This window comes from Mercenaria mercenaria, chromosome 16, assembly GCF_021730395.1.
Source record: "Mercenaria mercenaria strain notata chromosome 16, MADL_Memer_1, whole genome shotgun sequence".
NCBI classification, from domain to species: domain Eukaryota; kingdom Metazoa; phylum Mollusca; class Bivalvia; order Venerida; family Veneridae; genus Mercenaria; species Mercenaria mercenaria.
Window position 1 is genome coordinate 63576056 of NC_069376.1, and position 21815 is coordinate 63597870.

At 35.3% G+C, this 21815-nt stretch overlaps 1 protein-coding gene and 1 pseudogene across 1 annotated transcript; both read left to right on the forward strand.

Moving 5' to 3' along the window:
• Positions 1 to 1906: 1906 nt before the first annotated feature.
• Positions 1907 to 11845, forward strand: LOC123539815 (uncharacterized; annotated as a pseudogene).
• A 3955-nt stretch (positions 11846 to 15800) lies between these two features.
• Positions 15801 to 20758, forward strand: LOC128549365 (uncharacterized). The gene is made up of 8 exons (XM_053525989.1): positions 15801 to 15935; positions 16408 to 16561; positions 17115 to 17317; positions 17770 to 17943; positions 18249 to 18524; positions 18852 to 19089; positions 19446 to 19657; positions 20170 to 20758. Exons 1-8 carry the CDS (start codon positions 15801 to 15803, stop codon positions 20584 to 20586), a joined length of 1809 nt encoding a protein of 602 aa, XP_053381964.1. The 3' UTR covers positions 20587 to 20758.
• The last annotated feature ends 1057 nt before the right edge of the window (positions 20759 to 21815 follow it).

Here is a 21815-nt window from a genome sequence, read left to right on the forward strand (position 1 = left end):
GGAGGATTTATCAGTTACAGCTTTAACTGCTTTGTGACATGGAGGATGTATCAGTTACAGCTGCAACTGCTTTGTGACATGGAGGATGTAACAGTTACAGCTTCATCTGCTTTGTGACATGGAGGATGTAACAGTTACAGCTTCATCTGCTTTGTGACATGGAGGATGTAACAGTTACAGCTCATTGAGGATGTAACAGTTACAGCTTCAACTGCTTTGTGACATGGAGAATGTAACAGTTACAGCTTCATCTGCTTTGTGAATTAAAGGCTGTACAGGTACAACTTTCATCTGCTTTGTAACAAAGAGGCAGTAACACTTAAGCTTATCTCTTTGTGCCATAAAGCTGTTGCGTTACCAACGGATTTTCCTTTTAACACTGCCATACCACATGCCAAATCTACAATGTTTGCCCAGTGGGCCTTATGAATTATATTAAAATACCAGCTATACAACAAATGCTATAGGTTTGTTAAAGTATTTTGTAAGTATGCCTTGTACCCAGGATAATCTAATTAATGCACCTTTGCTAAAATATTTTTATTAATCTATGGATGAAATTTACTTGGAACAATATTCAACCTATTGACCATCACATTTTAGCAGCTTAGAGTTTCATATAATTCTTGCCACCTAGTATCTATATATAGGTTAAATTAAAGCATTTGTATCATAAGATTGTACTAGTTATATTTTCTTTCATAGTGTTGCAGTAATGTTGTTTGACTTATGATTTTACATGAAAAATAAACTCCTAATTTCAACAACATATTCATTTTAAAGATCGACGTGTACATAGATATAGGTATGACAGTTTCCTATATGTGTATAGGCAAAAATTTTCCTACAGACAGAATTTCTTTAAACTTTGTGTACTGACTGAGAATCCAGTTTAAAACAGAAAAATGTATTAAAAATCATAGGTACCGGTGCTTGATCTTGAATTATCTGCCCTTGAAAATCAGAAAATACTAAAAAATCGAATTTTCAAGGGCAGATAATTGAAGATTAAAGCAAGAAACTGTGCATTTTAATGTATATTTCTGTTTTAGTCATCATATGCATTCAATATACAAAGTTTAAAGAAATTCAATCCATGGGAAAGACCAGGACTTTGAGTTATCATTTTGTCATGTTCATAGTCAAAGACACAGTGTCTATATTGACATCGGGCAAAATTTTCTTACGGACAGAATTTCTTCTTTAAACTGTGTTTTACCCTGATGGAGAATCAAATTCAAAAACAGAAACATAAATTAAAAGCAAATCTAGGTACCCAGCCTTGTCATGAAATTATCCTGCTCTTGAAAGTCGGAAAATAACTGGATAAAATCTATTTTCAAGGGCAATAATTTCAAGATCAAGCACCGTACCAATGCTTTTAATACATATTTCCTTTTAATCTGGTTCTCATCCCAGTACACAAAGTTAAAAGAAATTCTGTTCTGTAGGAAATCTTTGCCTATATACATTATAGGAAACTGTCAGATGTGTCTTTAACAACAGTTTTGTGATACAAAAAGTACAAACGTTGGATGTCCCTGTTATCAGAAAAAATACATCAGCTGATTAGTCTGAATATTGTACAGTAATCAAAGTCTGTGTAAAAAACACCCACACACTATCAATTGCACTTGTTTTTAAATGGCATGAAAGACTTAAGGATGGGCCAGAAAGGTTGATAAGGGCTGTGGGTGAAAGTTGAACGTTGAATACAGCGCCAATTCAGTATGAAATTTGGCTATTTTCATTAAATGTCAGTAAAAGTCTGTATAATTCTAGAAGAGAGCAGTATTGACCTAAGTCTGCAAAATTATACTGATCATCAGTATGACTAGGATGATTATGATAATTTATCTTTTTCAGATAACAATGGTGACAGTGATTGACGACTACAAATATCGCTATGGGCGATGTGAACAGTGGCCTATGCCGTTCAACGTTTTTCCTGATTGCATGCTCATGCAAGTTTGACAAAGTCACAGATTTTGCTGGTGGCACCAATTTTGTTGTACTGGCCCTTATGACATTCCTGCTAGCACAGGTATATTTTTAAGTTTTAAAGTTTAAAAGTACAATGTACACACAGAGCTAATTGCAGTAATAGTTTTCTAAAAGTCTTCATATATAACAACTTAAAAGTCTCACTGTTTCAGATCACTATATACATGTACATGAACTAATGAGACCATTAATGATTCTCTGGTCAGTATCGTATAAGTGCTTTCGCTTCATAAGTTTCTTGTGAATTAAGTGGTAAAAATAATAATGTGACCGACCAGACTGACCTATCTAAATTAGCCTTATACAACTGACCTCTCAATATCACAGTACATGCTGGGAGTGTCACATTCAGCATATTTTGGGAAACATTAACATTTTTGTACAAAATGTAAACAATCTGTAACTAACCTTAGTTGTAAAATTTTGTTTCAATATTTTCTCATTGTTTACAGTCAGTGACTTATATTTTTAATTTTCAGACTTACGCAACAAGACAGATAGTAGTAACTGTATGTATCTGTGTGTGGGGTGCCAGGTTGTCTGGGTATTTACTTTACAGAATTATAAAGATTGGTGAAGATAAGCGCTTTGATGATAAACGAGAGAACTGTCTAGCTTTTGCTGGATTCTGGACATTTCAGGTAATTTTAATGACCTGCAGTTGTGAATAATGGGGCTGGCATTGTTGATCCTGATATTGGTGTATAGACAATATAATCAAGTTTATGAGGTATTGATTCAGAACTTTTTTAATTTGATAGAAGAAAATAAGGAAAAGAAGATAGAGGAGAGAATTTTTATAGTTATTTAAAACAAGTGTATAATTTAATTTCTCTTTTGTTACTTGTAGTATGCCTGATCCTTATTACAAACTTGAAAGTTCTCGGATTTGTACTGCAAAACATTTTTCTTCTCTTAAAAGTTTGCTGTTTAATTAATATTCTTTCTTCCAAAACTTTGAAAGATCAGTTTAACCTGCTGGGGGCAAGTGATTCTGCCTTTGCGACCAGTGCAGACCAAGATCAGCCTGCGCATCTTTGCAGACTGATCATGGTCTGCACTGATCGCTATTCAGTCAATAGATTTTCAGTGAACACCCCTCTGAATAATAAATGGTATTGCCCAAATTGAATTAAATGAACCAGTCCATTTTAAATTAATTTAGCCGGCAAAGGTAATTAATATTCTTCCTGTCAAGATTCAGAAAGGTCAGTTAAATGAATGTTGTTCCTGTGTAATAATCTGCTTACCTAGACTTGGGGAGGACAGTTTAACCAAAATAAATAACCACTACTTGTAAATGACCATGAAATCTCATGCAGAAGAGGTTCACTGTATAGAACTGAATTGTTGTTTTTCTATAAGAAATTCCAAGTAATTACGATATAGTACATTTCAAATATCTGGCATTGGTATCACTCTCTTGGGGGATAATTATACTAATTTGGTATTCCATTTGTTAAAAAAGTTGTCTGATTCTTACTGAGGTCTCCATTTTCTTTCCCAAAAAAGATATTGTTTTACCTGTTCTATATCTCCTGAACTTACAGGTAACTACACTGTGCTAAATAATGGATATAAATATTGACCAATCATGCACCTTAATAATATCATGTGATTGTTTTGTATCTGTAAAGGAGTGCTTTACATGTCCATATAGCTAAACTCAATCCATTCAAAGCAATGCAACTTTGCTAATTTTTCTTAAGATAGAGTAGTACTCCTTATATGATAAATGAATTTTATAAGTTATACAAATTTGCTCTGTATCAAAGTAAAAGATTGAATAGAAGAAAAATAAAAATTAAAGGTTATAAAAAGGCTAATCAGATGCCACAAAGTCGCACCAACAAACACATAAATTTTTAATCAATTTTGTCGAAAAACGTGGATATATGTACATGTATAATAATAACCTTATGGATTAATTTTCTTAAAGTTTTGAAAATGGTAGATAGAGCAATGTTCCATCGGTCAGCAGATTGTTTTTAGCAAGGAACAATGCAGTATATTGTCACAGCCATTTATGTTAAATACTTGTTATTTCACAGGCATTTTGGGTGTTCACAGTCAGTCTGCCTGTCATATTTATCAATGCGCCAGGGAGTGCTTTGAGACGAATTAAATGACCCTATGGATATTGTAGGGCTACCCTGTTTCAGTAACTGACTGTTGTTGAGCGATATCTGAACAACCAATTATGTATAGAAAAAATCCACCAACAAAGGGAAATGGGTGATACCGGTATTGAAAATACATTACATAAATTGCATAAATTGTTTGGACATTGAGGCATCTCATTTTTTTTTCAAATCAGAAATGTTCTTTTTTGCTTATTTCACAGTTTGGGTAACTTTGTGTTTATTATGCAAAGATAAAACTTTAATTTTTTAGACTTTATATATAGTGAAATTTGGTCAGACTATATTATATAGTGAAATTTGGTCATGTTAAAGTGTCTGATATTACGTACGCTTAGATCATGGACAATATTTAAAGGTTATTGCCCATGTTAGCAGAGTGTTTTGGACTAATACATTATGTTTAGCATGTTAGATTTGTTGTGTACCCAAACAATGCACAGGCTTTCATTTGTCAGGAAAGTAGGCTCAGTGTGAGCTATTAGTATGTGTTACTGAAGGTCTTTAGGGTCTTACTGGCATCTTACTAAAATTGTTTTAAAAGTGTATTGTTAACCACAATTTTTGGAATATAACAATATTATACATATACCATTTAAGACAGATTACAGTGTATGTAGAGGATTTTGTCATGTGGTTGGTTATACAGCTTTTCATTTGATCTGTTGTGTCCAAACAACTTCATATACATGATCACCATGGTGCTTAACATTGCCTAACATTTGTTTTCTCTGATTTTCAAAGATGGAGGCTATGAAGCCCCAATCTCTGCATGTAAGATGTTTGGAACAAACTGTTTTTGTTTCCAGTAAAAAATTCATACAGGTCATTTCTATGAATCTTTGATGAACAAACTTTAAGGTGGGTTTCCCATTTTACAAGGGATTCAAGTAGAATCTCAGATGTGTGATCCCTGGGAAGCGTAAATATTTGCAATATATTCTTTTTTGTGATGGACAAGTGTTGCGGTGTAACTATTCCTCCACCCCCATATGTTTTGGAGCAGATGGAAATTGATTCCAGTTCCATATACATCATCTCTTAGAAGTCCAGATGTGATGCATTTTTTTTCTGGGCTAGATGAAGTTAGGTCACTCATACCACTTCCCCAACCCACACACTCAGTACTGAAAACATTTTTTCTGATTTCTGAAATTTCATCTGCAGAATCTCCATGATGTGAAGACAGCATAATATTTTTTATGTTGTTATAGGTTTGACAAATGTATGGTTATGATGTGCCCATACACCAAACCCCCTCAAGTTTGTAACACAAACTTCTTCCACAGTCTTAATTTTTTCTAAAGTGACAAAGGTCTGTCTACTTTCTTCTGACAAAGCAATTTTTAAAGGGGTATAAATCATGTTTAGTGATACCTCTTGTCTTTTTCAGGAATTAAATGAACTGATACAGAGTTATTGTTGAAGTAAAATTGGCAGAAGATATAATTGACGATAGTAGTTATTATAATGACAACTCATTTTTGGGCAAGGCAGTATATACAGAACATTTTTATATCGGTATTTTATTGCTGAGAAATTTAAAACCTTTCTGAGAGAAATTTTTCAGTTGCTTAATCTGCTTTGGAAAAGATCTTATAATGTACAGTTGTATATTTCAGGTTTGTGGAAAGTATCGAGACATCCAAATTATTTTGGTGAGATCTTGTTGTGGATTGGTGTGTTTATCATAAGCACGAGTATATTACAGAAAGGTGAATGGGCCGCTGTACTGTCGCCAGTATTCATCTCAGCTATCCTTCTATTCCTTAGTGGTATACCACTATTGGAGAAAAAAGCTGATGAAAGATATTTCAAGTAAGTTAATAAATTCGTTAATAATAATATTTGACTGTTAGTTTGCTGTAAAAGTTATCATCAGTAATTTAATAAAAAAAAAAAACACTTTAGAAAGAACATGTTGCACCATAGCCAGTTGCTGAGTCTAGACCTGAAACATAACAATTTGATGTATTCAAATATATATTCAGTAAATAGATACCTGGTTTGTATGGTCAGTTATTCTAAAATAAGGAAAGAAAACAGAAAGGGGTTGTTTTGTTGAATAAATCATGAAGTGATAAACTATTAGTGACTTATACGAAGTTGTGAAATTCTATAAAAATCATCTAGTCAAGAATCAGACTATCAGACTCAAATTATATAATCTGGTCTTAGACTAGAGTAAAAATTTTAACATCAAAAAATATAATTGGCAGGAAAGAGAGGTGGATTGTTACATTTCATAGCAGTTTTCAGATGTTGTCCTAACCTGGTTTATGAAGGTCAGTTTAGCAGTACATGAGAAATTGGCAATCAGTTCATCAAGTTTGAAAACATCTATATTCTTAACCTTTACCATGCTGGATTCAATTGACACTTCCTTTGAGACCTGTTTAGATCATAATTATTCTGCACATTTGTCATCCCTGCCGTCTGATCATGATCTGCACTGATCGCTATTCAGTCAGTATCTTTGTAGTATGAACCCCTTGTAACAGTTAATGGTACTGTCCAAATTGAAAGACGAACAGTTTCATTGTAGAAATTTAGCTGGGCAAGTGTTAAACTAAGCATATAAGTAAATTTTGAGCAGTACCATTTCTACAATGATTTAGTTTGTATATGGTTTTATTCTTTAATCCAAAATGTTTTCTGTGTATCCATTTAAAGGGACTTACTGACACATTTTAGGCAAAAAATAATTTCTCTAAAAAAACTATAAAAAGTGAGAACTGTAAAAGTTACTAGTGGTACAAACGTCAGATATACATTCTATGCCAACTTGATGGAGATGAACATGTTAAAAAAATTCACCAAAAATTTGAGCTTTAATTCCTTTTTATACCAGTGTTTGCGTGAAACTTGTTCGTTTCTTGATATCAGCATTGATTCTCAGATATGATAGAATGTCTATTTAAATAAAATCTGGAAATTAGATCCCTCGGAAGCACCTAGAACAATGCAAACAGTGAAAATTGCAGACTCGGTTTGATTGAGTCTGTTCATGGGCAGTAATGGAAAATGCATCACTGCCCATGCCCCCTAGCACCGGCTTAAGCAGTATTCAATCTTCAAATCTAAATGAAAACCTACTTTCAAATACTGTAGAATGTAAGGTTTAAGATTTGTGTTTTCAGGAATGAAGAATATAGAAGATACAAGAAGCGCACAAGTGCCTTGATCCCACTACCTCCACCTTGTTACGGCTGCCTACCTTCGCCTGTCAGGTGCCTTTTCTGCTGTGAATTCCCACTGTATGATCATTTGTCTGAGGAAAGTGAAAAGATACGTGTAACTAAAGATTTAGAAGCAGGGACAAATGAGAATGAATCAAACGCTGCGAATAATGTGTGAAGAACCAACAGAAGTTTATGGATCAGCATTTATATTAAAGGAGAGCTTTTGCTTTTTGACATTTATAAGCGTCACCATCAATAGCTCTCTAACCGAAATTTATACTAAATGCCAAAAGATTTTACATGTGACAATAATTTGTCTGTAACAACAAAGTTTTTGACCTTCTCTAAAGGGTCTAAAATGCTTTGTACTGAATTCTGTAGAAAGGAAATGTACTTTAGTGAGAAGGCAGCTAGTTTTCTTCTTCTTTTTTTCAATGATTTCAGGACTATATAAACTTACTGAACTATTCTTATTTTAAGATTTAAAAATACAAGTTTCTGTAGGAGGCACTGGAACTAAATTTCAGCTTCTTATTCCGAAATTCTGTAGCTATTTTGAAGAATCTAGTTTGAAAAATGAGTTCTGAGGCCATACAAGTATCTCTTAGAAGCTATGGTAAGGAAGAGATTTGTAGCAAATGCAGATCTCAAGTTGTGGTTTAATTGGTGTTATGTACCTAAATTAATTTTCATTCATTTAAGTTTGTAGACCAGTCTCGGCAAACATTGGTTGATTTTAAAATTGTATTCATAAATAACCAATCAGATTATTGAGATAAGATACTGGTTTCAGAAGTCAGTTTTATATTTTGCTCTTTTTGTGATTACATTTGTTATGTTGTATTGAGAAAAACCAGCTAGGATTGACTTTCAACAGGCAGCATGTCTGACTGTCTTATTATCAGAACAAATAATTGTTTTGTTAGATTTTGTGTTTTTGTAGATAATTTTATTTTGTCATTAAGAACCAAATGTTGAGGTTATCATGCACTACATGTATATTTAAAGTGACTTGTTAAATATGCTGTCAAAAAATATGAAGTGTATTATGTTGGAATTTGATGGACAGAGCAAACTTTTGAAGTAATCTTGATGCCTGTATGCGACAAGAATTACTACTTCCCTTTGTTTTTTAGCACTTTCATAATTATGGATGAGCTAAATATAACTACAGCTTTAGTGCAAATATATACATAAGTTTTAAGAATTTCACTCCACGCATTTTACAAATACTACCACATTTTGATTTGAAATTCTAGATCTGTTATTTCATGATATTGTCCAGACTTTTTATATCATCCCACTATCTTGCATTTGTCTGTACAATCAAATATCCATGGAGCAGACACCTAAATCATCCTCTGTCTGGCATATGCCTTTATCATAAAATATAAGGAGCAGACACCTTAATCATCGCTGTGTCTGGCATTATATGCCTGTATCATAAAATTCTAACACTTAAATCAGCTGTGGAATGTTTAACATTTATCATTATTTTACGTTCTAAATTAGTTAGAAACTAGTCTCAAATTTAAGGGTTTGCAGGGACACAGTCAGGAGCTTGACAGTCTTACCCTGAATTTATAAAATGTGATGCCACTTCTATACACCTTTTCTATTCTGTGATACCTTATTTCTAATTTGATTGTACATTTTATTTAACTCTGTTTTAGTTTTTAGACCCCTTTGTTATTCAAGGATTAATATTAAGACTTGGTTAGCATACATTTCAGATATTTTATGTACCTGTTATTTAGTATTTTTCACTTGCCATAGCACTTGTTTGACTTAGAAGCTGTCAAATAGTTGAGCATGCTGTCTTATGGACAGCTATTGTTTATTGTGGAATCTACCTCTACAAAGTAGAAGTGCTGTTATGACATTGTTTTTATTTGTTGTATGTGTAATAGTTAATGTTTTATAGCAGTTTTAGTTATATAGAGAATAATAGGTTAGTGCCGTAGATGAAGAAAGTTTATTTGGCGAGGTGGAGGAGATTATCGGGTGAGCCGAAGGCGAACCTTGTAACGTCTGGAGCCGAGCCAGATAAACTTTCTCTATCTTGTTAGGCATTAATCTATTATTCTATTATCTTGTCATTACTTCATGTTCCGATATTTGGCAATTTATTTTACAAAAATTAGTGTGCGACAACCGTTTTAATAACGTCATATTCGTAATAATGTCACTTATATAATGACGTCATCACCGACGTAATTATGTGGTTACATTGAAAAATCGCAATAACTTCTTCGTTTTTGAATAAAAACTCATTATTTGACCACTTATTTTCTTAGTTCGGACATTTCCAACACAATGGTGATGGTTTCAATGCAAAATTTCTTATGACAACAATATCGATCATAAGGTCACATGATCAACTCACCGTATATCACTGGTCACGTGTCAACTGACGGTATATCAAGATAGATATACGGCACCCTGATATCGGGTCGAAAAAACTGCAAGTGACAGGATAAAATACAAATGTATATGGTTTATATTTATGTTGTAAATGTACTATTTTCAATGTTTACTGTTAATTTCTTTAAGATTAATCTTTCATGTTACATCATAGATGTTTTCATGTAAATAATGATGATCAAATTTTGGATGTGATATCATAACACTGAAAGATATCTTTAGCATTTTAACCCTTACCATGATAATTTTCTATAATGAACTTGTCCATTTTTCAATTTGGACAGAACCATTTACTGTTAAAACATGTGCATACCAAAAAGATACTGACTGAATGGAAAACAGTGCAGATCATGATCAGACTGCACTGATGTGCAGGCACTTGTCACGAAAATGCAGTGTCAGTTGTGACCAGCATGATAAGTTCATTAAATCACATGATGTATAAGGAGGGTGTGAGTATGATCCATAGGCAATTTTAGTTTTCTGTATCAAATTTAATAAAAGACAATGTGTTCTTCGAATAGTCGAGCTGTCCGCTGACAGCTCTTGTTGCTGTACCTCATATACATTTGGGGAAAGATGTCAGTAACACGAATCAGTACTGGTGCAGAATACAGAAAATCTAGATACAAATTAGGTAAACTGACTGGCATTATTTAACCGAAATACTGTTGAAAAAGGTGCTAATACTCCACCAATCAAACAAAATTTTCTGCTGTAATTAACTTTTGTTATAATTTTAAAATTCATCCTTCTCGGGGATGATTTACAATATTTTGCCAAATGTTTATGTACATACTTAAAACCATTGGCAAGTTCTGTTAAAGCAAACTATCAGTTGCCTTGAACAAAGTTTTTATTACTTAAGACAAAGCAAAGTGCCATAATATAACTTGTTGTTCATGTCCATAAGCTTCTGCTCTCATGTTGATGTGCTGTTTACATTCTTGTGCGTCACATTATTAAACCTCATTCAGGATCAACTTAATATGGTTATACAATCTATTTTCAAACGTTTTACTACACTTTTCATCAGTTTTTACTGAAGCATGAATTCCTAATGAAATTTTGTTTTTCAGCAAGAAAGATTATAATACATTATCAGATTCTGTAAAAAACCCAAAAAAAAACAACAACAAAAAACAAACACTTAACAATTGAGAATTGTATAGGAGTTATCAGTTGATTCCAGTATGTCATCTAAATATGTTTAGCCCAAAAAACTCCAGTTGCAATATTTCTACATGTGGTATTGCTGTGAGTTAAAATGTATGATACAGTCTCCAAAAGTGAAAAGTATTTCCGTCTTAAATGTAAAATTAACAAGTTTTCTGATTACATCTGAGTTCATATCTTCTCTATAGTTTTAACTGATTTTATCTGTATTATGGTAAGTTTAACCAGTGGAAATATTTTTGAAATTACACGTGTGAAATTCGGCACTAATTATTCAGTAAAATCTTGTTCATATGATGACTCACAATTATGTATATAATTATTGATTAGCATTTGAGCCGTGCCATGAGAAAACCAACATAGTGGCTTTGCGACCAGCATGGATCCAGATCAGCCTGCGCATCCTCGCAGTCTGGTCAGGCTCCATGCTGTTCGCTTTTAAAGCCTATTGGAATTGGAGAAACTGTTAGCGAACAGCATGGATCCTGACCAGACTGCGCGGATGCGCAGGCTGGTCTGGATCCATGCTGGTCGCATACCCACTATGTTGGTTTTCTCATGGCGCGGCTCATTTAGTGATAACAAAGCCTTATTATTACAGATTTATCAATTGCTAGAAGAAAATACTTTGTTTTCATTAAATATTGTGTCATTAATGAAATGTTTTGTGGCTTATTTCAGGTGTATCAATATTTATTTTTGTATTCTATTAATAAAGCAGTTTTGATTACTGTGTGCTTAAGTTGTTTTACTTTGTTCGTAATGTTTGATTCAATAGTTCAGGAAACAACGTTTCATTAATCTTCATGATAAACAGTGTTTCACTACTCTTCATGACAGTGTTTCATTGATCTTGACAGTGTTTTACTAATCTTCATGACAGTGTTTCATTGATCCTTGTGACATTATTTCATTGATCTTCATGACAGTGTTTCACTAATCTTCATGACGGTGTTTCATTGATCCTCGTGACATTGTTTCTTTATCTTCATGACAGTGTTTCACTAATCTTTATCATGTTTCACTAATCTTCATGACAAACAGCGTTTCATTACTCTTCCTGAGAAACAGTGTTTTATTATTCTGAGGAAAAATTTTTCATTACTCTTCTTGAGGAAAAATGTTTTCATGAAGAAAAATGTTTCATTAATCTTCGTGTGGAAAAATGTTTCATTAATCTTTGTGAGGAAAAATGTTTCATTAATCTTCGTGAGGAAAAATGTTTCATAAATCTTCGTGAGGAAAAATGTTCTATTAATCTTCATGAGGAAAAATGTTTCATTAATCTTCATGAGGAAAAATGTTTAATTAATCTTCATGAGGAAAAATGTTCCATTAAAGTTTGTGAGGAAAAATGTTTCATTCAATTACTCTTTGTGAGGAACAATGTTTCATAAATCTTCTTGAGGAAAAATGTTTCATTACTCTTTGTGAGAAAAAAATGTTTCATTACCCTTCGTGAAAAAATGTGTCATTAGTCTTTGTGAGGAAAAGTGTTTCATAAATCTTCGTGAAGAACAATGTTTCATTAATCTTCGTGAGGAAAAATGTTTCATTAATCTTTGTGAGGAAAAATGTTTCATTACCCTTTGTGAGGAAAAATGTTCCATTAATCTTTGTGAGGAAAAATGTTCCATTACTCTTCATGAGAATGCATATTAAAGTGGAGTATGGTTCTGTTCATAATGGTTCTGTAGGTTCTGTACATATGGTTCAGAATATATGGTAGGTGTAAAAGTTTTGCAACTTTTTATCATATATTATATCTTTGTGTTTGACAATAGAAAGGACTATACATATAGATTGCTATATCCTCAGATACAAAGTATATGTGGGCTATATTGGTGTCACACATATCCGTCTGTTTGTCTGTCTGTGCAAATTGACAATAGGTCAGAGAAAATTTCATTTATTTAGTAGTGCTTATCTGTTCGGTAATTTGGAACAAAAGGTATACCCAATAGATGCATGTTCTTATGAATGTTCATTACCCCATTTTGTAAGACTTGCATAAACTAGCATGAGTTGTTAACACAATGTGCAGAGTGCCCAACCCATGTCACTATGTCAAAGGTCAATGTCGCACAGAGAGGCGAGAGACATGCAGAGAGCATGACCAGGGTCACTAAGTTAAAGGTCAAGGATACACATACAGGTCAAGATCAAATATCTGAAATTCGTGTCTGCTCCATATCTTCTTGACTACATGACGGATTTTCATAAAATAAGCATGAACTGTTAACCTCATCTGGATGACATGCAGAGTACACAACCCAGGTCACTAACTCCAGTGTCAATTGCACACTTAAAGGTCATAGGTCAAGGTCACATCATTTAATTTTCACTGTGTCAAAGCAGCGACTGAGGACATTAATCACCTTAAGCATACAGTGTCTTAGTGTTTTATCTTAACCTTTGCCCTTTAGCTTGCTGGCGGCAAGTGATTCTGCCGTTGCGACCAGTGCAGACCAAGATCAGCTTGCACATGATCATGGTCTGCACTGTTCGCTATTCAGTCAGTAAATTTTCAGTGAACACCCCTAGGAATAATAAATGGTATTGCCCATATTGATTGATGGACCAGTCCATGTTAGAATTTTGGCAGGCTAAAGGTTAAGATAATGCGTTCAGTGGCTATATCAATCAATATCAATTTTTTTGTCAGTTAGGCAGAACCCTGAGAAACAGAGTCGATCCGTTGACGAAATTTAGTGCCCAGAAGGTAATACTAAAGTTATTGAATGTCAGATAAAAGAGTTAGTTTAAAAACCACTGCCCGGTAAATGATTCCACACGTCACGAGCATACGACCTCTGGCAGTATTTCACGCTCATTCGGTATATGCCTTTGGATTATATAAAACGTCATTTTGTTTCCTTACCAAGTATGTGTACGATGGCTAGGAAAATTGACGGACCCGTAATAGTGTACCTCCTTTTTTGAAAAGTATTCTATTCCTACCATAAGACTACTTTAACTTATTTTTCAGGAGGGCGTAGGTTTAAGCCCCACTAGGGCCAAACTTTTTTTCATTATATTTCTTTTATCTAGTAAGATAAACTGTTTTTTTCAAGACTTATTATCATTGATTTGTTGTACAGAAGCGGAAAGTTTTCATTTGATTTGCCATTTCTTGCTGTTTAAAGTGAATTGAACCTCTAATACAGAAGGGCGAAGGTTTAGACATCTTTGAAAATACTTAGTTACATGTTGTAAAAGTTATTGATTTTGCAACTTTTGGAAGAAATGTAGGTAAAGTCTGTTCCATTCCAAAGGTTTACCCCAACTTTGGTGTCACATGACAAAACTACGACACTTATCGGCAAAGTAAACATGGTTTGATAAACTAAAAAAAAGTCAACCTCGAGAAATTTAACGATTTTTTTCTGCTTTGCCAAATATCCAAATAAATGACAAATTTATATTTTCAACGGCAGTCTCCCATTGTAATTTCTTGTCGCCATTGGAGTTTGCTCTCTAAATTTGGAGTATTACGGGAAAATTCACGTGAATTTTATCGGGAGCGATTCAAGACTCATTTCGTTTATGAATGCATGAGTGAAATGAAATGTTGTATTTAAAAAAAAGCTATAACAATGAACACATTATTTAGATCTAACAAAAATGTAAATTGACTCACTTTTAACAAATTTATATACAGTACACTCCAGAATTCTTCCAAGTCTTCAGTAGCTCTATCCAATCCTCGATGAGTAAATTGTAAACAAACATCGGTGAAATTCAGGCATCAATCGCACCATGCCCTTGAAACGATGACTTGTTCAAAATAACATCATTTCCAAACGCATGGTTCAAAGATAACCTGTATTTTAGCATCCTTACTGAAGTATTTACAGTCCGCCACATATCCAATTTCTTTCACAATGGTCAGATTTGAACTTCAATAAACAATATTCACCGGCTGTGTATGCAAGAGAATTCTTTTTCTCCGAAAGAAACTTGTGACGTATTAGACAAATGACGTAATCTTGCTGTGGCCATATGCAGATTTATACGAGGCGCACAAGGGAAATATTACCTCTAGGTTTAAATACACAATCAGCTGATAGAAGATAGAAATCTTGACGTATCTACTGGTTGGCGACCCAGAAAATCGAACAGTCGCGTAAACGCTTATTTCGGCGTTATATTTGATCATTTGTTGACATGTACACAGACGCTTGCTTAATGTGCAACATCCAGTGCAACAATTTGCAAATCGGTAAGTAAAACTTTAAAAATTGGAATATTTACATTTGTTCACGAAATGTTTTGACAGCTCTCGTTGGGGGAAGTCGCATGTGCTTTCAGTGCGCATGCGCATACTTCTTTTGAGGCCCCAACATTATTCAAGGGGAACTCATCTACAATCTGCTAAATGCAGACGAAAAAAATGCGTGTTTTAAAATGATCAAAATGGGTAGACAGTGCCATGCCAAAATAATTTTTTTTAGAAAATAATGGCCATTATTTATTTCTTAACTTATTTAAAGAAAAATGAAAAAGATGAATTTCATAAGTAGAGTCACGCCAAAAAAATCAACCAAAGGGAGAAAACTCGTACAATTTTAAGAAAAAAAACCACTGAAGTAGCCTCCCATTTGAAATATGTTTGTAAAAGGTTTACGTACAGTAGAATTTGAATTTCAGCGCCCTTTCGAATATAATTTGCCACTGTTTACAAAGTATTCGGTTTATCTTAAACTTGCCTTTTGGCAATTTACTTTTTTACAGCAATCCATGAATTGTTAAGACTGCAATTATGACACTCCTATGCCTATTTAATGTAGCGGCAACTACAAATAACAAAATTCATTCTTATGTTACTAGATGTATAACTATTATCAAAATACATTCTTTTGTTATTAGAACTATGTACCGATCGTACAATTTAGAAAACCTTCAACGGGCAGTGTCTGCTGTGAGAAGGAGACAGATGGGAGTGAGAAGTGCTGCAACGGAGTTTAATGTACCAAAGAGCACTCTACACGACCACGTAAATAGAAAGGTAGTGCGCAAGAATCATTAAAAGATCGGACAAAATTTCTGTAATCTATTCCGTATTTATCCTGATGTGTTTTAACAACTTTTGTAACACTTACGCATTAAAGATTTTTTTTCGTGCTGGATTCAATGTCTGCTCCACGCCGGTGCCGTACAAACTCGGCTTGATTTACAAACTTTTCGCACTGGCCAACTGACTGCTTTCCCTAATGAAATGATCAGTATTTGGTGACAAACAGAATAAGAAAATCTTTTTTCCGACCAAAATGCCAAAGAACATATAGCCGGTCCGTGGATCAAACCCGCGAAATATCTGTTTCAGAGTTCACTGTGCTAACCACTGTTCCACAGTTTTGTACAAAATAAAACTATCAAAAATTGATCAACATATATACATCTAGCATAGTATAATCCGGACAAAATGTTGATATCAGCCAAAGTTATTGCACTTCTCTTCCATTTTTTACGCTCTTCAGGAGACTAAAGATGTGAAACAGGAGCAGACAAAACTCTTAACGATAGAAGAAGAGAACGCTCTGGTCCAGTTCATTCAACATCAAGCCAGACAGGGGTTTCCCATGACACGCAGTATGGTGAGGTGTTACGTGCGAGAAATAGTGCGTAGATCTGGTAAGTATCTCGCCTAAGCTTCATATTTGATTCAGTATTGATCAGTATATTATTTATGTAAAAAATATCAGATAAAACTTTTTCGCATTAACATATCAACTGTGCAAGAATTTGTGAACAAACATAATTATTAACGGTATTCCGATAGGGATATCGTACCGTCGTTATGTCGAACCCGGATTACGTTAGGTCGATAATACGAGAACACAATGCGACAGCACTACGGTACGATGTTACATCATGATGCTACATCACAATATTATTCGATATCACGACAGTACGATGCGATTTTACAACGACACGATGCGACAGTGCAACATTAATATCGCTTTGTCGCATTGTATTGTGTTATACTGGTAGCATCATGTTGCCGTCATGTCGTTGTCGACAAAAAGACATTTTACATTGCGCAAGAGCAGCATATTGACATTCAGCAAGTGTCGACATTTAGACGACATGGAAGTCCTGAAACATGGTAACATCGATTCGCAAATGTTAGTGCACGTAAAACTGAATTAAAAGTAAGGTAATAAAGTCTATTTTGTTTTCATAGGCAGGGAAACTGCTATGAATTTAGAATCAGGGCCATCAGACAAGTGGTTTCGTGCCTTGAAGAAACGGCACCCAGAGTTGTCAGAGAGAACACCTGAATGTCTAGACAGAGCCAGATGCCGTATGTCTAATCAGGAGACCATGAATGGGTGGTTCGAACTTTTGAGGAATGTGTTGGAAACCAATCAGTTAAAAGAATCACAGGTAATTTTCAAAATTTTCATACTGTAAGGTTCTTATCAATTAATCTTGAGCTCAGGCGTCTGCCGGAAAATACATACTTTCTTTTTATTTTTCTATTGCGCTATAAAAACTTCTAAAACGATAAGACTGATTGTTGAAGTAAATGCAATAAGTTAAGTAAAATATACTGATCATTATGGTCCTGCATTTGGTCTGGAGATTGAGTACCACTTAAGCCGGCACTAAGGTGCGTGATTAGTGTTGAATTTTCAAGTAATGCCCTCAAACAGACTCAATAAAACTGCGTCGGCAATTTTCACTGTTTGCTTCTGGTTTTGGTGCTTTCAATTTCCCCGACACCGCTAGTTTAAATATTTGTTATAGCAATTATATATTTCAAACCATGAACATTCGTCTTGACTGCATACTCGTTAAACAGATTTTTAAGTCTATATGATAATGTCATTTTGCAGATATATAACGTTGATGAAAGTGGTTGGTCAGGGAAGGAGAAGCCCAAAATCAAAGTGCTGGGACCCAAGCAGACACATACCTTCTCAGCCAAAAACGTTACTAGTGGCCACGTTACAGCTAACATCTGCATTTGCGCAGATGGTAAGATTCTACCAACAATGGTGATATTTAAGGTTAGATGGTGATTTGTTTCGTTTGTTTGGTTTTACGTTACAAACTAAAGGAAAAAAAAGAAACGTAACACTTACTTTTGGTTCTTAAAAACGTATTGAACGACATCTAGATATATTTTTTTATTCAGAGTTATTTGGGCTAAACATCTATCTTGTCATACAAAAAGGGTTATTTAAATATCAAGCGGGAAAACTTTCCCACTGAGAAATAACAATAAAACGTTTCGTCGAAAAGGAAAATAGCTTGTTAGACTAAATGCTTTGGTTGACGCTAGATCACTGTGTACAACCCATCCATTTTACAGGGGTCTTTTCCACACAGAAAGTTTGATGACGGCATACCAGACAGCTGGCTGTCCGCAACATCCGAGAGTGGTTACATGGATGGGGACCTGTTCCTTTCATGGTTCAGGATGGTTTTCGTGCCAAACTGTGGAAAGGAACGTCCAGTTTTACTGGTTCTTGATAACCACGACTCCCATGTCACACTACCACTTGTGGAATGTGCCAGAGAAAACAACATTATTCTGCTAGGGATGCCGGCACATACGACACACATATTACAGCCGCTTGACGTCAAGGTGAGTATGTTGTTTAAGTTCTACCATTGCTCCTTAAGTGCAAGACATTTTTCAGTGCGTGCGGAAAATGTCAAGAAATTAGCAAATCGATTCTATCTGTAAAGTATTTCCATCCTCTGCACCAGCTCAGTCGGCAGAGCATTGGACTCTAAATCGGTTGCCGGTTTCATTCTGGGTGGTAACACAACTCTCTGTTCCCCACATCTCCGCCTCTTTATACGTCAGTAATGTAGAAACCCAAGAAATGTGTCAAGTAACTGTCCTTAAATAATTATTCTGACTGTTAAAACGGCATAAAACCCGAAGAATCAAATCGCTTTTTTTCAGGTTAATGGTCCACTCAAGAACAGATTCAGTTCTCTTGCCGTGAAGCTGGGCTTTGTAAACCGAAGTTTTACAGTTCAGAGAGCCGAATTTCCGATCGTTTTGCGACATGCTCTAGAGCAGACTACACCAGCATCCGTGAGAGTGGCATTTGCCGTAACTGGGATAGTACCCTTTAACCCAAAAGCCATTGACACCAGTCAGCTCGTGCCCCCAACGTTCAAAAAAACAAATCCTCAAAGTAAGTGGTTAAGCGCTTTTTGGTTGAGTATTTTTTCCGTTGACTTATCTACTTGGATCTCTCACTGTCTGAAACTGTCATGCTATTTGTCTGAATATTAATGTGAGAAGGTTCTCAGTTCCTTACAGGGGGTAAAGGGGGAATTGAAATTATGCTAAATTGAGTGTTAAAACGTAAAGTAAACAAACTAAACTAGAAGTAAGTTAGTAATCATAACAAATAAACATCATATAAATTGTACTTTTCAGAACTATCCAAACATTTAACGAACGATGTCTAATTCGCAGATAAAAGATAATATCTGTCACATAAAACATAATAATATTCGAATAACTTAATCATTCTGTTGTTTTCAGATGGAAACAAAGAGAACACTAATGTTCGTTCATGCGAAACCTGTGGCTCATTCCTAGTAAACCCTCTTGTGGACCAAGGACTTATTCCTGAGAGGATGGCCGATGTTTTGATGCCGCCGCCAATGCCTCCAATGAAGTCAGGAAAGAAGGCATCCAGGCGAGTTCCAGAGGGTAGGGTGATCAGCGGAGATGAAATGCTGAAGCTGTTGAAGGTGAGTTATTTTTGCGGAGCAAGCAGAAACTGTTTAAGAAGTTACGGCCCGTTTTAGCTGGGCCTAAAGCTGACATTTTCATCCTAAAATCGAAAGGGGTCATCTCCACACCAGGTAAGGTTTATTATATAAATGTGTTTGCACTCTAGACTACCAAGGCCGATACCTGTGGTGCTGCTGATGTTGTCAAATTGTACCTTGCCGGTGGCATTTCCCTCGAGGTGGCGAATACTCGTGTGCAGTTTACTGGAAAATTTCTAACCACTTCTTAAATATAATTTCTGACAGATGAAAAGACGGACGGACGACGGCAAAACAATAAATATATTTAAGCCGCGCCATGAGAAAATCAACATAGTCCACGCAGCCTGGTCAGGATCCATGCTTTTCGCTTTCAAAGCCTATTGCAATTAGAGAGACTGTTACAAAACAGCATGGATCCTGGCCAGACTGTGCGGAAGCAAACACACTATGTTGGTTTTCTCATGGCGCGGCTCATTTTCTGATTTCAGGAGAAGGAAGATGCAGCGAGGAGAGAGAAGGAAGAGAAGGAGGAGAGACAGAGACAGAGGGAGGAGAGAAGGATACAGCGACAGAAAGAGGAGGAAGAGAGGCTTGTGAAAAGACAGAAGCGGGAGGAGGACAGGAGATCCAAGGCATTAAGCAAGGAAATGGACAGGATGAAGAGAGCAGTAGGCGGGAGACTGGCGGCAAAGAAATTCACATGTAGTGTTTGTGGTGAAAGAGGAAGGATGAACGATGAAATTAATGGTGTAATGTGGTATGGTTGTGATGAGAGTATGTGTGAAAGGTGGTACCACGAGGAATGTCTGAGTATGCGGGAGCGAGAGTATTTGTTGGAAAGCATGAGTGAGAGGTGTGACTGGTTTTGTAGACAATGTAAACCATGGTTGTATGTAGAAGAATAAAATGATTGTGCTGTATGTCGGAGAATGAAATGATTGCTTATCATAGTTACTTGTCTAATTGTGTGTCTTTACAATGAAGACAGTCATAGTTATTATCCAGGGCGGATCTGATTAAAATCGAATAGAGTACACGTCATATTGCAAATGCACTGGAACCCCTCCCGTCTCCCGCACGAATGGACTGTTTTTTGTTTTTTTTGGGAGGGGGGGGGGGGGGGGGTTGTTGTTGTCCACTTACTTCGACCCTCCCTGGAAAAAATATTGGATCCGCCATTGATTATTGACAAAACATGAGATTTATACGTTTAAACCATGTTAATACTCAAAATATTGTGTTGTACATGTTACGGCCAGCTGTTGTATATGTTACGGCCAGAGTTGATTTTTTTTTCAATTCTCGACAGCCTTATATTACACATTAGTAGTGGTAAACATGTCTTTTTGTCATTACCACCGACCTAAAAGTGAATCTGCGCAACAGAAGTGACGATAATTAGCGCTTTTTTCCTGTCCGATTTTTGGGTCCTACAACACGCTAAAAACGTTACATTTACGTACCCTCTTTCGGGCCTCAGTGACGTGTCCAGTTTATTTTTAGATACAAACAAAATCGCGTTTTGTGACACAGAGGAACTGAACTTTATTCAGGTAACATTTCATGGATCTTGCATTAAAAATAAAAACATGACAGCTGAAAAGGTTGTAAAATTGTCCGAATCTGGGTCGCCAACCAGTAATCTATTTTATTTCATTTCTTTTTTAAATTTTGCTGTTTATATGGAAGCATCTCCTTTTTCTTTTAAGCTCGTGACTTACTCTTGATCCGAGGGCTGCTAATTTAGATTTCTTTTAAAGCGAAATCGGACCGCGAACCCATTCTCTCTATTTATTTTTATCAAATCTATCATTATTATTATACCAGATTTATATTTGACTTAAATAACTTGTATGAACGATCCAGAGAACAGTCATAGAGCCTACTCGGAATTTGAAGTTATTTATAACATATTTGGCGATTCCAGAATTAAATTTATGGGGGAGGGGCGGTGTCGGACGGCAACCGAATCTTTTAATGACGGGTGGTGGGTTCCATCGGAAAATCATAATTATGGGTGGTGGGGTCCATCCAAAAATCATAATTATGGTGGTGGTCCTCACAAAAAACGTTTTTATGGGTGATGGGTTAATTGTAAAAATGTATAAAATATGGGTGGGTGGGTGTTTGATCA